The sequence below is a fragment of the Myripristis murdjan genome, chromosome 22 (genome assembly GCF_902150065.1).
Source record: "Myripristis murdjan chromosome 22, fMyrMur1.1, whole genome shotgun sequence".
Classification (NCBI taxonomy): domain Eukaryota; kingdom Metazoa; phylum Chordata; class Actinopteri; order Holocentriformes; family Holocentridae; genus Myripristis; species Myripristis murdjan.
This window is the reverse complement of record NC_044001.1, coordinates 25109575-25124246: the sequence shown is the minus strand read 5'-3', so window position 1 is coordinate 25124246 and position 14672 is coordinate 25109575. Positions and strand designations below refer to the sequence as shown.

The 14672-nt window shown below is 42.3% G+C and overlaps 1 protein-coding gene across 2 annotated transcripts; it reads left to right on the top strand.

The window, feature by feature from the left end:
* Positions 1-286: 286 nt before the first annotated feature.
* fbxo33 (F-box protein 33) lies at positions 287-10930 on the top strand. Of its 2 annotated transcripts, XM_030045310.1 has the most exons (7): positions 287-887; positions 5205-5315; positions 5752-5912; positions 7488-7532; positions 8608-8816; positions 9060-9357; positions 9870-10930. In XM_030045310.1, the coding sequence occupies exons 1-7, from the start codon at positions 445-447 to the stop codon at positions 10133-10135; spliced, it is 1533 nt and encodes a 510-aa protein (XP_029901170.1). In that variant the 5' UTR covers positions 287-444; the 3' UTR covers positions 10136-10930. The 2 variants fall into 2 exon arrangements, with proteins under 2 accessions (XP_029901170.1, XP_029901171.1); XM_030045311.1 differs by lacking the exon at positions 7488-7532.
* The last annotated feature ends 3742 nt before the right edge of the window (positions 10931-14672 follow it).

Here is a 14672-nt window from a genome sequence, read left to right as displayed (position 1 = left end):
CAGTTTATTTGCTGCAAAGAAACACCGCCCTCCCGCGTGACAAGGCGGTATGGCAAAAATAACACTCTTCTGGACGAAACCATTATGAAAAATCGCTTGAGAGCACGGCGCCGTAATCACAAATTACCAATACTCGGGTGAAAGCTTCACTAACTAGGTTTTTATATTGTTGAAAACATAAAAACAGAATCGTACCGCGGATGAATCTTGATATAGGCCATTTTAAGCCGGCGGTGTATTGTTGTTGTCTATTGTTTTGTTCCCCGCTCATTGATAAGAGGTGGTGCAGTCCGATAGTATTGAAGGCGAAGCTGAAAAGACGGTTTGTTTTTACGGAGTGAGACGCGTTTCTGCTAATCGTCGCTGGCGCACCGATTATTAAAGCGGTTGTTACCTGGTCCGTTATTTCTGGGTGTTTGTCGCACACCGGCTTGTTAGGTCGCCATGGCTCTGTGCGGGGGTGTCGGAGCCATGGCTTTGCCCAGCGAGCTGATCGTCCACATATTCTCCTTTCTGTCAGACCGAGACAAGCTCCGGGCCTCGGCTGTGTGCTCCCGATGGAGGGAGTGTCTCTTCTACCCTGCACTGTGGACCGAGCTCAAACTGCGGATAGGCGGCGGCTGTAACGGTGGCGGCTCCGGCTCCGAGGAGACCCCGAGGCTGGAGTTTCTCATGCGGAAGTTCGGCTCGTTCGTGCGGGAGCTGCAGCTGGAGCTCGCCCCGGTGGAAGGTTACCTGAGCCCGCTGAACCACGACCCGTCGTCTGGCAGGATGGACCAGCCTCCCGGTCCAGAGAGCGACCCGCAGTTCTCCGAGCGATGGAAGGACGCAATGGCCACCTACTTGGACCAGGTGCTTTGTGTGCTGAGCAGTATACGAAACAACAGGTAAATGCGGCCCCTAATGTCCGTCTGGGTGTTTGTTTTTATTTAATTTCAGAAATGCGCCACACGAGTGTCACCATATGTCGAATTTTGAGTGTGTTTGCTGCGTAGCAAGTACGCTAGCATAGCTGCTAGCTGCTAGCTTACTGAGCTACAAACAAACCCTGACATTAACAGTTACGTAATCGGGTCATGTCTTTGCAGTGTGGCTAACCAGCTAATGCTAACGTTAGAGCTGTAGCTCGGGGATAGTGATTGACTGAACAGTGTTATTCATCTTTAGTGTGATCTGCGTCATTTCACATAACTTGAATATGTATCACTGTGAACTCAAACGCTTGTCTGCGTTTCTTTTGTAGTCAACCTTGTCTTCTATGTTGCATTGGTTTTCATACCAGCAACAACAATGCAGCACTGGTTGTGCCTAGAGAAGGCTTTGTTGGCTGTGACTTGCTGATATCAGCACTGACACACACATTTATATATATATACATATATATAGCAACTGGCCAGTTGTGGGATGCTGTGTAATACAATTTCCAATGTGCTGTATACAGAAAATCAGGATGCCTGGTTCACTTCTACTGTGGAGGTGTCCATTTTTCAAAAAGTCCAAACTCTGCATAAGATTTTAAGGTCCCTGACTTCAGTTCAGAGTAGGGTCTCCTACATTCTCTATTATTCTCTACAGTTCTTTGTTGTATTGAACTAGAACACTTCCAGAGCTGTGCAGATTATGTCTTCATTCTGCTGAAGGGGCTGTTAAAATGTGTCTATTTGAGCAGTTTTCAAACACACTCAGCCTAGAAATTTGCTAAGCATTTTTGTCCTGTACCAAGGCCAAAGAGATACAGCAGAAACAAATCAGACACCTATTTTGTGCTCACAACCCTAGTTTCAAAGACAAAGCTGCCTAGAAGGTTTTGTAGCAGTGCAGGGTGGTGGGTCAGTTTGGTTCTGAGATCTGGTTTTGATTCCAGTCCTCTCTTTAACATTAGTTTCAGTGTTTTATCATTGAATATAGAGGAACAAAGGCATTATGTGTGTTTCTCTGGGGACTTGTGTTATTTTCATAAACTGGCAGTGCGTGGGATTGAACCTGCAACCGTCTAAATAATCTGCTACCTCCGTAATGGACCTTTGTGACAGGAATTTGGAGGCATTTGAGTCTTCCTCCAGCCATGGTGGTTGACCCAAAGAGGGATTGCTGCAGGCCTAAGTTCAGTTTCAGCAGCTCCAGACTGTTATGATGACAGGAACAGCAAAAAGGTTCAACCAACAAGTGTCATTTTTTAGCAGTATGCTAAATTAATTGTTTTTGTTGTTTGCAGTGTCTCAACTGTTGGCACCGGTTCAGCACCAATAAGGATCACAGTGTTAAGTAAATGAAAAGCCAGTTTTGGACCGACTAACCCATCATCCGGCTTTTAAATATTCCAAACATAATGAGAATAGGTGCGTCACTGCTCCAGCTTGCAGACTTAAGTAGCTGCACATGAGGCTGCTGTTTGGTGCACCGGATAGGCTTTTGGTGAAGCTTAGCTCTCAGCTGATTTACAGGAAACGGCTGCATCAAATATGTAATTTCCTAACAGTCTGGGTAGCTGGTAGGCCTATGTTATAAGGAGAGCTTTTTTCCAAATTTGGAGGTGTATGGTAATTCCTGTCCGTGATTTATGTTGCGCATTTGATCTTCCAAATGTCATCATCACGATGAATGTAGATAAGCTACATAACTATAAATAAATATAAGCCTATGTCAGATCTCCTGTTTGTAAGCAAGGTACTGGATTTTTTTTTTTTGGTTGTTTTCAGAATATTTTTTTTACATTTTTGATTTATTTAACATTAGAGGGAGACAAGAAAGGCAGGGGAGAGAGACGACATGACATGCAGCAAAGGACCTGGGCTCAGATTTGAACCCAAGCTACCAATTTCCTGAACAGAAATAATCAAAGAAAGTTTCAGTCAGGGTTTAGGGCAAATCACAGCACTGAGACAGCCCACACCAAAGCTGTCAGTGATTTCAAGATAAGCAGTGATGGCAACAAGGTCTCCGTTCTAGTTTTATCATATATCAGTGCTGCATTTGACACAGTTAATCACAATATTCTTACTGAGCGCCTTGAGAGCTGGGTTGGCCTCTCTGGGAGCGTTTCAAACTGGTTCTGCTCCTACGTATCAGAGAGAACGTTTTTTTTTTTTTGTCACTATGGAAGATCTTGAATCAGAAAGCACGAGTTAACATGTGGTGTTGCTCAGGGAAGCTGCCACAGTCCTTTTTCCATTATATATGCTTCTTCCAGGTGATATTAGAGTGTAAGAGAACATAAGCTTAATTTCCATAGCTACGCTTACAACACATAGCTGTGTATTCTGTTGGACCCGAGTGATGGTCCAACCCTTAGTGATTTAATAACTGGTTTGGCTGCAGTTAACAAGTGGGTACAGACCAACTTTCTTAACTTAAATGGTGAGAAAACAGAAATTTTATTGATTGGTCCACAAGCCAAAGCATAGTTCTCATTTGACCACATTTCTGGTTGCTAGTTCTCGCCAAACATGGCAGCTTTGCCTTACAGGTTAGATCTGAGGTCACAAGCTTGGGCATTATTATAGACTCAAACTTAAAGTTTAGATCCCTCAGAAAGATGGTGTCCAAAGCAGCATTCTTTAATTTAAGAAGTATTGCAAAAGTACGGCTGTTCCCATTCCAACAAGATGCCAAAAATCTTGTTCAAGCAATTATCTCTAGCAGACTAGACTACTGTAGTGCCCTTCTCACCAATCTTCCAAAATACTCCATTGATAAACTACAGTTTATTCAGACCCCTGCTGCCTCACTTTCAACTGGAACAAGAAAAAGAGCACATATCAGCACAGTGGTAGCTAATCTGCATTTAGTTGGGGGCCTAATGGCAAAATAAGGGTCATTTCGCGCAAATTCATCTACAAGCGCCAGATTTGGCACAGATGTAGCTGAAGGCATACAGAAATGATTCAGCCAGGGCGCCCGAGCTAATTGGCTCCCAATGTCTTAGGATTCATTTTTAAGTTCTTTTACTTGTTCTCAAAGTGGTAATGGTTTGGGACTGGCCTACATTACTAATTCCTTGTCGTTTTCTAATTCTTCATGGCCCCTTTGATCCTCTGCAAGAGATGCAAGCTCTGAATATTCTTAAAAGACAATCAAATACATACCCATTCATCATTGCTCTTAACTAACTGTCATGCTTCCTTTGTTTTATTTCTAAATTTTATATGCCTCAGTGACATATGGTCTTGCTATTTGCTGCCTCTTTTGCTTGTTATTCATGTGTTTGCTTGGTGTCATCATGCAGTATTTGCATTTGTTTTAAATTGCTGGTTATTTATGCTCTTGTCTCTTCACATTATTGTAAAGCACTTAGAGCTACGCCCTCTGTTTGAAAGGTGCTATGTAAGTAAAGTTTTATTGTCATTAATAGTATTACATGCAAAAAGGCAACAGACTGGATCGTCTGCTTTCTTGGACTACTTTTCATAGCATCATAGCATTAACTGTTGGCACGCACGCTGGTTGATTGTTGCCAAGGGCTTTTGTTCATCTATTTTGGGGACCAAAAAATAAAGTCTTCTGGACAGCAACAGTGCACTGAGGAGCAGGACAGCTTTGGAAACACAGTTTGGTGTGTAATGAAAGAAAACTCAACATCAACAGCACCAGCAGTAGGCTAGGCTGGGTAAAAATCACTAATATGAAAATTGACTTCCTGAGGTGTTTTGAATTGAAAGCGGTTAAACCCCACCCTGGAGCTTCTCTTTGTGAAATTCCCTAGAGACCCCTGATGTGCTGTGTGTGCCAAAAGCGGGTACACAGCTTACAGCAGTGGCACAGCTGAAAGTTTGACAGGGTGGATGGATGACAGTGAAACTAGGTTCGCTGTCCTCTGCAGCAAATTGCAGAGTTACAGGACGCAAAGTGATGACTGAGTTCAGTCACCTTTTCTTTCTCCTTTCACTTTGATAGAGCATTTTCAATAATAACAACCCTCTTATGCTAAGTGGTCTTCAAAATGCCAGCTAATTGAACCCTCTCTCTTTGAAGGATGATTTCTCACAAACAACTCCGTATTTGCTGACATCACCAGTACTTTCTTCCCAGGAAAATATCCTCTGTTTTCAGAGAATTTTGTACCTTAATTTGGAGATTTATTTTTCTTATTTTGTAAGTTGCTTATATGTGAGATCATGAGGAGCATGCGAAATGCATTTGTATGTTTATGTATCTAGAACTACAGTTCAGATTGTCTCTTTTTCTTTCTCTCTCTCTCTCCATAGAAACCTCCAGAAACTGAGTCTGTATGGTGATACCTGTATCCTTCAGGAAGAAGGTCTTTTGGACAGTTCATACCTGCACCAGATTCACCATGGCGACAAGAAGATCAAAGAGTAAGTTAGTGATGGAAATATGTAGAGGTTTTCTAATCAATTAAGCACCACAGATCATGAAAGTGATCATGAAAGATAAACCAGATTTTTGAACAACCTGTCTCTCCCATCAAAAAAGTATCTTTCTCTCAAACACTTTTGAATAAACCCCACATTATATGCAACCCTGAGATCTTTTTCAACAGGAAATGCATCAAACGAAGGAAGTAAGAAGGCTTTTAATGTGGTCAAATGTGGCTTTCTGTCTTAAGTATGGTTTTCATAGATGTATGTGAAAATCCCTTTTTCCGGCTTATTTTTTAAAAATGAAACTGGTTTTAAAATTGATTGGAATTGACATGTAAATTTCTAGGTCTGTTTAATTTACTTTGAAGAAACGATCATGCTGTTCGTGTGAAATAAAACAATTCTGCTGCCTTCTCTTCATTCTCTGCAGAATTCAGCAGTTGTTCATGGAGCTGCTGTCTAACAGCAGGCAGCTGAGGTGGTTATCCTGTAGCTTCATGCTGGGCCTGGTGACTCCCTGCTCCTTAGCTTGCCTGTCAAATCCTTCGGCTGGGACCCTGCAGCACCTCAGTCTACTCGACCACCAGCTGGGTACGTGTCTTATGTGTGTGACTTTCTGCGTATCCATCTGTCTTGTCTGTCATGAGCTGGCTACTCACTACTGTGTGCAATCACTTTATGACTGCTGGATTTGAAGAAAGCACACTTTACAGCCAGTTGGATTTGTTGATCTTACACTACCCCAAATCCTGAGATAATGCAAAACCCACTCCAGTAAGCAGTGTAATAAAGTTGGGTCTTACTGGTCGATTCAGATCCTCCTTTTGTCTTGTTACTGCTAATGCAGGATCTGTTTATTTAATAAAGGTTAAAGTCTACCTTAATTCCCACCAAGTTAGCCATTCTGTTCCATTCCCTTCGTTGCTCAAAGCTCCTGTTGATGGCCTGTAAGTGCCCTTCCCGCCACTCAGAAATACACATACACGGCGGCAATGGCTTCATATCGATGCATTTGCTCATTGTGCTGTATTTTTTCTGGATACCTGCTTGATGTTTACAAGGTCTCAGTTCTCTATTAGTTACTTCTTCCGAGTTTATTGAGAAATATCTGTTTTTAACCAAAGGGAATATCTTTAAAAAGCAAAGATGAATTGGCCTGCCCCTCATGATCGGATTAGAAAGATTAATCTAATGCATTTATTTGGTTAAAAAATTACACCTAGATATGTTAGCTCATAATTCAACTAATAAGAGACGGTGCACGGGGTGAGGAAGTGCCTGACACCTCTGCTGGATAGCTTAATTCCTGAAATTATCCTCTTCTTCCATTGGCAAACATTAATAATTCAGTTGGTTACAATAAATTAAAATGTATTCATGAATAATAAACTGCAGGGACTTCATCACAACAATAGACCTATTTCACAGCAGCTGTTTGGACGTGAAATAGCAGGTAAACTCAGGTGTTACTGTTAACATTTAGGCCTATTAAGTTTCTGTTTCGTTTAGGTCTAACAGAGCCTGGAGTCCCGGTGTCAGTCATGGCTCACTGGAGAGACTCTGCTGCACTTTAAATGGAGCAAAACATTAACTGATATTATTAGTAACACATGTGATTACCTGCTTTTCATGTCAGAATGGCTGCTGTGGAAATTGGTGGTTATCCCTAGACTACATATTCTTTGGTAACTGAGAGTTTCCCTGTCAGCCTTTAAAAGCAGCTTATTGTCCTTTACATTTGTACAGCTGTAATATAGCACAGTTACTGTGATGCAGTGCAATAAATGTAATTAGCAGTAAGTGCTATGCAGTTTTATTAGGATTAATAGATGTCTGGGCTTTGTCTGTGACATGTAGCATTGTGTTTTGTTGTAGTGACGTTATTACACATGGAATCAGTTCTTTGGAATGTAAATTAGTTGTTTAGATAATCGATTGCGAAATAAAGTAACAAGTGTCGGTTACTCTCATGATGACTTTACTTCCCCACGAGCTATTGGCTGTTGTGCATTTGTGCTGAAATTGACAGAGAATGAATTTGAAAGCCAAAAGAAATTATTCGCTTCAATAAAGGAATGGTTTCAGCCATGTAAAAGAGCTGATAGAAAGTTGGGGGATTTTTGGGAAATTGATCATTTTCATTCTTTATTGTGATTATTTCATCAGGAATTCATTGCGACGTGAGAGACAAGGCCTCCACACGCCGCTACGGTAAGTCGGGTTATCAGAGCAGCATGCCATCTGGACGCCTTTGTAACTTGTCATGGAATTTGTTTCAGAGCCAGTGGCAGATGTAGCTTGTATCTCTGTCTAATTACAAACATGCCACATTATGTGTAAGGGAGGTAAAGTCATCATGTCCTGTAGTGGTTACTCTCAAAGTCCACTAAGGCTTCACTTCCCCTTTCTCCTCAAACATTACATCATTTTTTGATCCAAATAAGTGATGTTACACCTATGCCCTTTCTGTCGAACATGAAAAGGTCTAAAATGTTTCACTTTTACACTTTTACACTTTTTCACTTCAACATTCATGTTTTTGTTGTTCAATGAAAGAATTTATTAAAGTTCTGCTCACAGATAAATCAAAGTCATAGTGTCAAAGTGTATTAGTTTGCACACGTCTGCTTATAACAAAACATAATTTCCAAAATTCCCCAGCTTAACTTGCCATGGAAAGTTTACAGCAATTTACCAGAAATTATGCATTAAAATATGTTTTAATTTCATCACTTCAGTTCTGTAACTCTTTGAAAAAGGAGCAAAAAGCAAATGGAATCCTAAAACCCCATCCATCTTTGCTGTATGTGACTAAAAAAGAATCAATATAGAATCTGAAAATTGATCTATAATGCACCGGCTGTCTCTATGGGAAGCTCTAAACCTGGCTTCTAATGCATCATTTATAAGTATGTATGAATATGATAACAGTAATGATTAATACATCTTTTATTTTTAAATGTTCTGCTTTCAAGGTAGAGTCTCAGTGACCTACGGGCTCAATATATTTTCAGAGGCTTTCCCCTCTCCCTAAAACTTGTCGCCTTTTCAGGGGTTGTTTTGGAATGAAAATGGCCAAATTTAAAGATAATGAAAATTAGCACAAAATACTGGATATCAGCTTCAGTCCCAAAATAATGGCATCATGTCATCTTCAAAATGCCAAATCAGTTGATCCCTAGTAGCAGTACTATTAACTATATATTATTTTACCTTTGAATGGCATATTTCACTTGTATGGTCACTTGATAATATTACCCTCTCATCTCTTGTGAACCCCCCTCAGCTCCGTTCATCTCGCCCTCAGAGTTGGATCGTCTCTCTAACCTTCACTCTCTCGCTCTGGATTTCTCTGACCTGACCTCTGAGCTGTGCGGTCTGCTGGCCTCTCCACGCCGCACCCCGCTGCATCGTCTCTCCCTGCTGCTCAACGGCGCCGCTTTGGAGTTCAAACCTTTGGAAGGGACAGCCACTGAAGATGACTGGAAGGCACTGGTAATGTCATAAAAATATATGTGGTTCTCAAAGTGGTGTAGCGGCACCTGTGGGGGATTGAGGAATAGTTTGGTTTTTCTGTATGCTAAAATCCACAGCATTTCTAGCACTTTTGAAGCCTCGCCTAGCATCAAACTAGAGAGGACAAACATGGACAGTATAAGACGCAGAATACAGAATTCTCTGCTGTCTTTAACCCAGCTGTATGTGCATATTGGTTAACTTGATGTAATCCTGTCCTAGGTCCGTGTGAGTGCCAACCTGCGAGTGTACATCATGGCCCTGGAGGTGGACAGCTCAGAACTCCTCAGGGTCCTGAAGCCGAGCCTTCCTCTGGAGCGCCTCCACCTTGACAGCTACAGCACTCTGGTGACCGATGCCACCCTGGAGCTCATCTCCCAGCAGTACAACAAAACCCTGACTCATTTCCTGCTCCTGAGGGATGATGCCGACTTTCCTGACCTCAGCGTTAATCGCAATGAAGACCCGTTGGTCCTCTTAGCGTGGAGATGTACTCAGCTGGCTGTGCTGGTGATACATGGTGAGTTGAAACTGTTTTTTTACTGTGATTTATTGCGGTTTGTACTGGTAATTTCTGCCCTGTGAGTGTATTCAGCTTGCTCTTCTAATGGTGCAAGAGTTTTGGATTGACCGGATGGGTTTGTTGTCCCCCAAAATCAAAGACGGGGGAAGGAACTATGCATTATTTGCCATCTGTCATGCACAATATCTCTGCTGGCCTGTTTTGCACAATATTTGGGGTAACAATGGATTTTGACACTTGAGTTTGCCATTTTGACGGTAAACCTGATTGCCTCACCACAGCGCCTCCACCAGGCGAACAGGCCTCTCAGCCTCATGCTCAGTATCTCAGACAATGGTGGGTCAAAGGTTTCATGAATCTAAAAAAAAAAAAAGAATCAAGCTGGATATTCACTGTGACAGATTATGTGTTTCAAGCAAGTGTCAGGTCACTGCACTGAAATGAATGGAGACAGATGGCTGGTTGGCACTCAAAATGATTCCAACCTCTCTTGCTCCGTCTCTCTCCAGGCTACACAGTGTGGTCCCATAACTTGGTGGCCATCTCTCGGCTCCGAGGCTCCAGCCTCCGTGTCCTGGCTGTGTCCGAGGAGAGCATCGACTTTGACCCCGACCAATCGGTGTACGTGGAGGGCGACCCGGTCCACAACCTGGTCAAGGAGGTTTCCCTGGGCCTGGGTCGCGTCTGGCACCCATGCCTGGATTCCAACCTGGTTTTGTCTGAACCTACCCAGCACTTCCACCGCGAGCTGCACGCCTTCAGCATGGGCATGTAGGCAGGAGGGGAAAACCCAACACAACACAGCCTAAACTGTGACAAGGCCAGGCCAGACAACCAATCGGGCCTCAGTCAGCTATGGTCCAAATCAGGCCCACGATAGATCTGGCGCAAAATGGATCATAAAACCAATCTATAATTCACTTTGATATGAAGTGGTGTGAGATGATTGCTTTCTTTTCGCTCTCTCTTTTTGCTATGGGGGTTTTAACATGCAGTTAAGTTGCATAAATTATGATTAGATTCCTTGTTTTTACCTCTTTTTGGGCATAGCACCTGCTAATTTAACCAGTGAACTGTGGAAAGAGATTAAATCTTTTTTTATATATATGTATAATTGGTCAAATTATTCTGGGATAGTGGTTCTCGGTGGATGTCACATCCACCCGTATTGTTTCACCACAAAGAATACTTAGGTCATTTCATGATGAAATTTAAACCTACCTGGTTTACTGAATCATCCCGCTTTTTGAAGTAGACCCCTTGTCTGGCCTGGCCCAGTCTGGTGTGGTCTTTCTCACAACATGCATTCAGAGCTCGATGTCCTTCCTTCATCTTAATAACTTCCCAAGCCTCTGTATAATGTAACTTTGATTTATTTTTTGTTTTCCTTTTTTATTGCATTGTTTTTCCTCTCCCCTCCCTGTTCCGTGTAAAGAGTGATATTGTTTTTCCTGTGTGGTGTTTCCCCTGCCTGGATAGCCTCTGTGTATATTTAATTACAACTATATTACTATCCTGCTCACAAATAGAACGGGACAGGCAGGCGGGTTGAGTGATTAACAGGTGGGAGAGGGAGGGTGGGTGGGGTCGCGTGTTCTGGCACAAGCTACTAGCTTTAGTTGTGAAATTAGTTTCCTTTTTTTTATATATATCTTTGCTCCGTGTTGATCTGTCTGTCTGCTCCACTTAAGCAAAAGTTGGAGTTTGTGAACTAACTGATCGCTTCCCTCCTTGATTATTCTACCATGGCTTCTTCTGTTGCTCTGAGGGAGCTCCTTGTGCACTTGTCCACTAGTTAGAGAGCCTTGTGAGCAAGGTGGGGATCACTGCAGTATGGCTTGACAGTGGTTGGTGCTAATCGTTTTTAATTGCAGTTTCCAGCAGCAGCCATGTCAGTGCCATGTTTCAGAACTGCGGTCATTGTGAGTCACTGCTGTTTCTATACCAACTGGTTTATCACCCTGGTGGTGTTATGGAGAACACTGTTACATTCTTGCCAGCAACTCTTACCTGCTAGAAAGGAAGCCGCAGTGATAGGGCACCTTGCCGAAACTGTCTTTATCAGTGACCGCAGTTCTCATTTCCCACCCTGCTCACTTGCCAACTTGTTAGGGAACCTCACTAGTCGACTAGATAGGGAGCCTTGTCTTCCGACTGATGGGACAGAGCCAAACCATGATATTCAGCACGTCCCACCACCACACACCCCTTCATCATCCACGCTTTTCTGTTGTCATCCATAGCTAGCTGGTGGCATGTTTTGTGTACTTTCGGGATGAGTATGGCTGCTTTAGCAAATTTTTGCTCATCTGTGGAGGAAAATGTTTTCTGACAAATAATGATTCCACAGCTCTTTTATATGAAGTATGGCACTCTTGTCATTGGGCATTCCCACACAAATGAAACCATACGCTTACTGAGAGGGATACAAAATGACCGCAGAAAAGAACTGTGAAGTCAAGTGTCAAGTGGGAAAAAGGAGTGTACATTATGATATGAAGAGCTCTGAAATCTGAGTACATAAAAAAAACACAAAACATTTTGTTATTCTAAGAAGTTAAAGGGTTTTCATTCCATAATGCCCCATATATATCTATGCTTGAAATCTTTCAGTGACTATTTCAAAATTTCTGATGAGCTAATGCTACAAAAAAAAAAAAAAACAGTATTCTGTAGGCAGAGGTTCCTAAGGTGGCAAATAACTAACATACTTGGATTTTACAATCATGCCAGCAATCATTTTGTAGGTAGGTTTCTTGTTTTGGAATATAACTCTTGATATTGAGTAGGGGAAAGGATGCACTGAATTTAACTTGGCTCTCACGCTTTGTCGGCCAATCAGCCAGTTCATAAAAGACTTTTTTTTTTTTAAGAGGGTTATTGGACAGTAATGTTGACCACAGAAATTTGGCAGACACATAGCCTGCCACCATAGTCAGAGACACTGAATAAATGAGCTTGGATGCTGCAGGTTCTCCCCTACAGCCATGATGGTTCCACAAACATACTTCAAGTGACCAATGATTACATCCCAGCTAATATTTACAGCCAAGCTGTTTAAGTTTTTTGAAAAAAAAAAAAAGGCTTCTCCTGTACAACCTGATCAAATTTCTCTGTAGGTAGCTCTGGCTGTGGTTATTTCTGTGGTGAAAAGTCCTCTCTGTCAGTCTCAGGTAGGCTTTAAACATCACAGCAACCAAGGCAGTGGTGGTGGAGATGATGAGGAGGTTGTGTGAAACAATCAGGTAGTGTGCTAGTCTGCTAGTGTGAGAAATAATAATCTTGTTTGTTTTTATTATTATTATTTTTTTAAATTTCCTCTTGAGTCACAGTTGCCTTGGAAACAGCCCCTTGTTTTCTGGATTCAGTTGTTTTATTGATGATGTTATCTTGCCATCTGATGGACCCCCACTGCTCCTCAGCAGGTGGGTCAGCAAACCTAGTCGTACATTTGTTTTCAAAGATTAAGGTTGATAAAGACTGAAGAATGGCAAAACCAAGCTGCTCGTTGCACATATTTTATATCCCTGTTAGACACTGCGGGGAACATAGCGTGGCTGCAGAGTGACAGAAAATCCATGCTGTCAGTCGAAGACAAGCTGGGCCCAATTACCGTTTGAGGTGAATTTAGTCACTTTGCTGGGCTGGATTGATTTTTGTCTAGCACAATGGACCTTGTCTGGCTGTGCAGGCGGCTAAAGCCAGCTCCTCAAGCAGCGAAGGCCTTTGTAGGGGTGAGGGCATGAGTTTGATTCAGGCACAACAATGTCACTCATTGTCTGATTCTGACATTTGGCATGCACCTCCAGCTGAATGCTTTTGATTTAATAACTTTAACAACATTTTGTGAGGTGAATGGAAATAATAGCATTTAGAGTCCAGGGCTATTGCCAAGCAGTGTTGGCAAAATGTAGCAACTTAGCATCTTGTACTCCAGGCAGACCTTAGCGAATGCTGAGAGTAACTATGAGGATTTCCAGTTGATAACTGGAATAAATGGTACACGGGTAACTTTGTTGAGGCAATGGACATTTCCTGAGGCTGACTTTGGAGTTGGACAAGCAAATTAAGTACAACAAGTTAGTGGGCTGCATGCAACATAAGTCTAATGAATAAATTCTGTTGGAAAACAGTTGTTGGGAAGATTGCCTACCCACATTGCCTCAGGTGAGTTATTGCTGTATGTACCATGGCTTTTTAGAGCTTTGCATAATGTGAAGGTCCATATCGAGGTCTGTAGATAACAAGGTTGAGTTGCGATTTGCAGAGATAAATTCAGCTCATGGACCGACATGATGCCAGCGTTATACAGTGTGCCAGTGCTTGGTCCAAAATGAATTGTGGTCCCAGTGCTGGGCCCACGGTCACCAAACATTTGCATTGTTGTCAAGGGAACTTGATTGTTTAGCCATGATAATCTATAGTCCTTGGTCCATATCTCAGGATTAATGCACTTTGGTACCAAGAGTTTTCTTCTAAAGGCTGTCTAAGGCTGTATATGGAGTTGTACACTCAAACACACACGTACAGACACACATTCTGAGGAGAAAGTGATACCAACATAATGCACACAGACCAAAATTTGTTGGTTTTTATCTTGTGTTCCTCCTCCCCTCTGTCTCCTCTCCTTCCTCTCTTTTTATAGGTCACCTTTTTTTCTTTTATTTTGAATGACAGTTTTAACTCTGTTTTATATACTGTTTGTATTGTGTATAGTCATTAGTGTGCTAACTGAAGCTAAGGGTAGGGAAGATCCTGCCTATCTAGAATGTAATGTGAAGCTTGCTGATCCTCTAAGCCAAACACATGGCTGATACTACAGAGCTCCCCATGCCCCATGCTCACTTCATCCTCTGTCGCCTGTCTTCTCCAGTCTCCAGATGTGATTGGTTCCACACAGACAGGTGGGCGGGCTCTAGAAGGTTTCTATAGCCAATTAGATTTCACTGATTGGACTGTAACAGCAACGAGAGACTGTAGCAGCCAAAGCCTGTGGTCAGCTAGAGCAGTGGTTTTCCAAATGCGGTTCAGAGAACCCCCAGGGGTCTTAAGAAAATTCAAGGTGACAGCAGCCATATCAGGAATAGTTAAATTTCACTATAACGGAATACATTAGAAATCATCCCCACTACAGAACGTATAAGAGACTATTCCAACCCCGAGGTTTCATGCTTACCACCGTTACTCTCCCCATCTACAGTGTAGACAGTTAAACAATTCAGTACTTAGTCAGCAACATGAATCTTCTGCCTTTAAAGATGATAAAGCCCACTGAGCCACAGCCAGGGTTACCTTTTCTGTGGCATTTAATG